The sequence below is a fragment of the Galeopterus variegatus genome, unplaced genomic scaffold (assembly GCF_000696425.1).
Source record: "Galeopterus variegatus unplaced genomic scaffold, G_variegatus-3.0.2 Scaffold12064, whole genome shotgun sequence".
Classification (NCBI taxonomy): domain Eukaryota; kingdom Metazoa; phylum Chordata; class Mammalia; order Dermoptera; family Cynocephalidae; genus Galeopterus; species Galeopterus variegatus.
The window spans coordinates 24,914-30,565 of record NW_007738175.1 but is presented as its reverse complement, the minus strand read 5'-3'; the positions used below and the strand labels follow the sequence as shown (position 1 = coordinate 30,565).

Genomic DNA, 5,652 nt, shown 5'->3' with positions numbered 1-5,652 from the left:
AGGTATGTGAGCATGCTCCTTTGCATATGTGTGAGCATGTTTGTGTGTGTTAATATGTGTCTTCATGTGCACCTCAGTTTGTGTGACTGTGTCTGTGAGCATGTTTGTGCATGAATAAATATGTGAGTGTGTCCATGTGTATGTGGAATGTGAAGGCATGTTCACATGTGTGTGTTAGTGTGAGTAAGAGAGAACATGTAATCATGCTGGTGGGAGCATGACTGTGTGTGAGTGAATTTGTGAGTGTGTCGTGTGAGTGAATACACGTGTGAGGGTGACTGTGTGCGTCAACGTGCAAGTGTGACTGAGTGTGTGAATGTGCGTATCAGTGTGTTTGTGCCTCCTAGCTTTTGCTCAGGCCCAGGTGTTAGCACTGTCCAGTGGCAGGACTCAAATGTGATCATGGATGTGAAGATAGAACACTGCAAGGCACCGTGGACACCTACATTTTTATTGCTCCCTCATCAGCTCCAAGCTGTCTCTGCCCAGCGCCGCAGCAAAGCCCTTAGTCTTTGTGTATTACATCACACTGCTGCTAGGGAGACTCTCATGACGCTTGCAATTCTGCCTGCCAGTTTGACTGCAGGCTGATTGCCCAGAAGCCGAGATGCAAAGAGGGAAATGTGTGATTCCAAGCCCAATGCTTCTAAAAGCAAAGTGCTATTGGGAATAAGCACGTGAACAGCAGCTGAGAAGTAAACGGGCCTCTGTGTTAAGGCACAGCCTGGATTCCAGCATTCAGGGCTATTGTGGCCAAGCCCCAAGAACGTGTTATGTAGTGACAGGGGTTTCTAGAAACACTGTTCTTGATAATTGCCTTTCAGGCCCCCCACATGCCTTTAGAGGGTGGAAGCTGTGTTAGGCAGGCAACAAGCCCCAGAGGGGCCAGGCAGCCAGCCATCCCCGACCGCCCTCTAGTGTCAGACTCCTTGTCTAGACCTTTTCATACCGCATCATGGTGGAATGGTGCGGACCCCAAAAGGCCAGGGCAGAAAATTGTCCAAGGGCTCCCAGCTGAAAGGGGAAGTGGGTGCTGAAATGCAGTGTACATTCCCCTCAGCACACCATCAGCCCTGGCACAAGGATGCAGCCCAGAGGAAGGGGACATTCTTCTAATTGATTCACCTAAAGGGGCCACCTTACGTGCTAGCAGTGGTCAAGACGAGAGCTCAGCTAAGGTATCACACATCCCTAAAAGGATAGTAGAGGAGAACCAGAAAGTTCCAGAGAAGAAGACTAAACGCCATCTTTGGAGCGATGGCCTCAGCCCTATATCCCCATCTTTGACCCTCCTGAGGAACTCAGGAAGGCAGGAAAAGTGGTGGAGTACTCACTCCCCTCCCTCCTGGAACCTTTGCTGTGGCAACTGCTCTTCCTCCCTAGCATCCATCATAGTGCCAGGGAAAGAACAGGTGATGAAGGAGTGATGAAAACTTCTCTACAGAGGTGGCAACCTGTCCGCGAAACAGTGTGGAGAATGTGCTTGGTGTACTTAAACGGTTGCTGCTCAGCCCTTTCTGAGAAACATGAGATCGAGGAAAGGAGAAAATGAAGTAGCTACTCCCTTGCTACCCATCGGTGCTTGGTGCAACCGATCCAAAAGCCAGTGCCATGCAATGGGGTGCTGGCTGTGCTCTAACACCCGGGTTCCCATACACTCAGACCTCTCTCCTTAGGGGCCCCACCCAGAAAGGGCGCTGCTGCCCTTGCAGTCTAAGGCTATTGGCAGAGCCTGCCTTCTGCCCTCTCCACCCCAGTTCCCAGTGCACACTCACCTTGGTTCTGTTGGGTTGTGCCATCTTCCGTCATGCTCCAGGGGCAGCAACGGAGCAAAGGTGGGGAGCACCAGCCAAGTGTCCCACCCTCAAAGCTTAGGGCTAGGCCAACTGCCTTGGTTTTCGAGGTGGCTCCCCAGGCCAAACATGGAGCCCCCACTGGTCACCACAAAGGCCAAATCCTGACAGCTGTGTGCTCTCTGGGTGGAGGCGCAGTGTATTCATAAGACCTTTATTCATACATACAAATGCAAGCTGTTAACATGCATGAACCCTGGGCCGGCCCGGTGGCGCACTGCTACAGTGCACCGCTTGGGAGCGTGGTGGCGCTCCCGCCGAGGGTTCGGATCCCACATACAGACCGGTTCCCGCTCACTGGCTGAGCGACGTGTGGGAGCAACACCGAGGGTTGCAATCCCGTTGCCGGTCCCGGTCCGGTACGGGCGCGACACTGAGGGTTGCGATCCGTTGCAGGACACGAAAAAAGACAAAAAGGAAAAAAAAAAAAACATGCATGAACCCTTTAGAGTAGATATACAGTCCTCCCACAGGAGTTGGGTGCTTTCTTTGGCTTAGCTGCTCTGCCCTTTGGCTCATTCTGCTTCCTTTCAGCTGGAATGCAGCTAACTTCTATATAGTGTACCCTTTCTTTTGTCTGTCCTTGATCTAGGTTTCCTGGGTGTTCCATGGGCCAGAGAATGCTATTCCTCTTATATGGGGTCAGGGTAGGTTGTTTGATACTTAAAAGCTGTGTGGTCCAGGCCAGTGTCCCTTTCCAAGGGGGAATCTGAGCAGAAATCTAGGGAGAAACTGACACATTGACTTCCTGAGGCTTGTGTGTCAATTCCCTTGTTATTTCTCATCTCTGTGCTAGAGATCGGAGTGTTAGGCTGAGTTGGGATTTTATCTGGTGGTTAGGCAAAGCCTTCAAAAGTTCCTGAAGCGATCACCCTGGATTTATAAAGATCACACTAAGTGCAGTGGGTTGAATGGACTGAACGTGGTGGGAGCTGAAGGTGTGGGGAAAGGATAGGTGAGGTGAAAGTACCCAGGGCCTGGGTGGGTTAAGTAAACTAGACAGAGAAGACCATGCCCTCAGTTTTGAACTAGCTGAATGGGGCAAGTGTCCGGGTGCAAGGAATGTGCTCAAGTGGAAGAACATGTGTCTCCCAATAGACAGAGCAGAAAACTCTAGCCTGACAAGCACGGTGTGCTGTGTCCTGCACACCCATTTCCATGTAGCCCTTCTCCAACCACACCACTGTAGGAGAGTGTGGAGGGGGCAGAAGAGCTCGTGCATATGAAGATGGAAGAGTGGGAGAACTTTCAGAGGCAGCACAAAAGGCCTGCGTTTGGTGGCCTGGGAGTGCTACCTTGCAAGTCTCTGCAGCGTCAGAAAGGGGAGATCTAGAGAGGCAGAGGTGTAGAGCCTGAGGGAGTGCCATTGGTCAGCTTACAGTCCACCTAAGGCAAAGGCTTCTAGTGTCTGGATGTGGCTTACCTCCAAAATTTGGTCTCAGACGGACATCATATCTTGACAGCACCCTGTCCAAAATCTTTTGAACCACAACTTCATTTGCGCAATTTTTGCTGAAACAGAGAAGTCATCAGTAAATGCTGGTTGACTTGTGGCCGGCTTGTCAATGGCCGGCTTGTCAGGGCCTTCCCTCCTCCTGCACATACACAGACATGTCCAGTCATACGTGTACACACTCTCTCCCTGCTCCCCTCCCTTTCCATGGTGAGTCAGCCAGAAGCGCAGCAGTGACGCAGATTTCTCTTCCCCCCTCCCCCTTCCCAGATTTTATCCAGAGGGTGGGGCACAAAAACTTGATCCTTGTTACCAGGCAGAACGGGGGGGGGGGAAGGAGAGGGGAGGTGGTAGCAGGGGAGAGAGGAGAGAGTGGGAAGGTGGGAGCCCTCAGAAAAAAGCATTACTTCAACTGCATTAGAAGCCCCACCTTGCCCCTTGCCATCAGCCCAAACGGTGCTTTCCAGGTTGCTGGGGGTTCTTCCTTTCAGGGTACCTGATTGCCCCAGGAAAAGTCATCTTCCTCTCTCGATGCCCTACTCAGCTAAGCCAACGTTCACCAGCTCAAAGTCATATTTCCTTTACCTGGGCGAGGGCTGGGCATTTTGTTGTCAGCTTGTCAACATTTTTTTTGGACGTCTCTGGTTTTAAGACTTGGCATACGGCATATGACGCAGAGAAAGAGCCTTGCTCATCTAGCAGATTTATGACCCTCATCTAACCAAACCATTTCAGATTCTTGGGGTTCAGAGCTGTCCTCGAAAAGACATCCACTCTGGGAGCAGGCATCTCTCTCACTAAGCATGTGCTTCCAGCCTGGAGGTGTCTTGGGTGAGCACATGTAAGTGGACCCAGCACATCTCTGCAGAGAGCTGGCCTTTTCAGACGTCTCTGATATGCTCACCCAGTTCACCTAGGTCTTCAGCAGGGGTCTTTCCCCTGAAAGGACTTGTGAATGCAAACAGGCCCTGGCCTGGGCATCACTGTGACTCTTCGAATCTTTGACGCATTGCCCAGGGAACGTCAACCCCTGCAAATCTGTGTGTGTGTGTGTGTGTGTGCATGCGCGTGTGTTCACTGACGCAGTCTGGTATGCTGGGTTGAGGGCACTGCAGGGCTGTCTGCTGGAACCTTGCCCAACTATCCCCCCCTTTTTTTCTGAATACATGTTCATTTCTAGCTTGCTATTTAAAAATTATTAAAAATTATTCCTGATGATCTTTAAGCATAAAATTTCATTTTGCAACATTCCAAAGTGTGCACATAAATTACTCCCGAATTAAAGCAATGCATTCCCGCCTGTTTCCAATCACACATTACCCATGTGCCAGAGCTTAGGATCTGTGGTCACCACAAATACGTGCTTCTGTGTGATCTACATGCAAAGGCTGACTGTTCAACATCTCGTCAGATATTTGCAGACCCAAACAAACTTGAAATCAAACACGGAAAAAAACCTGAATCGTCAAATGTTTTCACAGGAGTGAGTACAAAAGCACACCCATCTCAGGGCACACGGTTATACGATTATCCAGCCAGCCATCACACTGTCTGGGCTCCGATCAGGTTGAGTTAATAATTTCTATCTACTGCACTGGAAAGAGTCCATCACCTCTCAACATACACATGCACGCACTCACATTTTCGAGCCTCAGGGAATGGACTCCAATCCAGACTCAAACAGGTGTCTTTCCTGTCGGTTTTGTGACTTGCCCATCCCCCTGTATCCCCCTCCCCCCACCCCACAGGTATCAAAGGACGTGACCGGGGAAAACTGCCTGGGGTCCTTAGTCCTTGGGGATGGATGGGCAGACCCTGGGGTTAGGGCACCCTCCCCTTCCCCCACCCCCAGGTGCGGTTTGGGCGCACGGGGGGCAGCCATGCGCCGCAGTAACAGGTGGGCTTAAGCACAGGGCTCCATCCCAACTGGCTGCCTCCACTCCTATCCCACCCCCCTCCAGGGGCCAGCAGGCAGGGCCCGCGCCAGGGCTCAGCGAGCCCAGGTCTGAGACCCCCTCCAACCCACTCTGTCCAAGAGGCCAGAGGCCATCTGCTTGTCCCCGTCCCCACCGTGCCCAGCCTGGCGGCGCCCCCTTACCAATTGAAGAGGTTCAGGACGACGTCGGGCACATCGGAGGAGAACTCGAAGTGGAATTTCGGGATGGGACTGGGGTCGTTGCTCTCCGCGAGCCAGGTCCTGATGAGCAGTAGGAGCACGGCGGCTCGCAGCATGCCACGGATGCCCATGGCGGCGGTGCTCTGGGGGCCGCAGGGCGCGGGAGACGGCTGCGGACAGCTGGAGCAGGGGACCCCGGGGGGTGGGGGTGGGGAGCGGGTCGGTGCGGG

The 5,652-nt window shown here is 52.5% G+C and overlaps 1 protein-coding gene across 1 annotated transcript in view; it reads right to left on the bottom strand.

The window, feature by feature from the left end:
* The window catches only part of GABRQ (gamma-aminobutyric acid (GABA) A receptor, theta), a gene marked incomplete at its 3' end in the record, with an annotated part of 19,136 nt that extends 13,583 nt beyond the window's left edge, over positions 1-5,553 (bottom strand). Inside the window, exons 1-2 of the mRNA XM_008594984.1 lie at positions 5,405-5,553; positions 3,277-3,365 (exon numbers count right to left, since the gene is read on the bottom strand). Coding sequence (XP_008593206.1) covers positions 3,277-3,365; positions 5,405-5,553 — 238 coding nt within the window. The remainder of the gene's footprint in view (positions 1-3,276; positions 3,366-5,404) is intronic.
* Between the last annotated feature and the right edge of the window lie 99 nt (positions 5,554-5,652).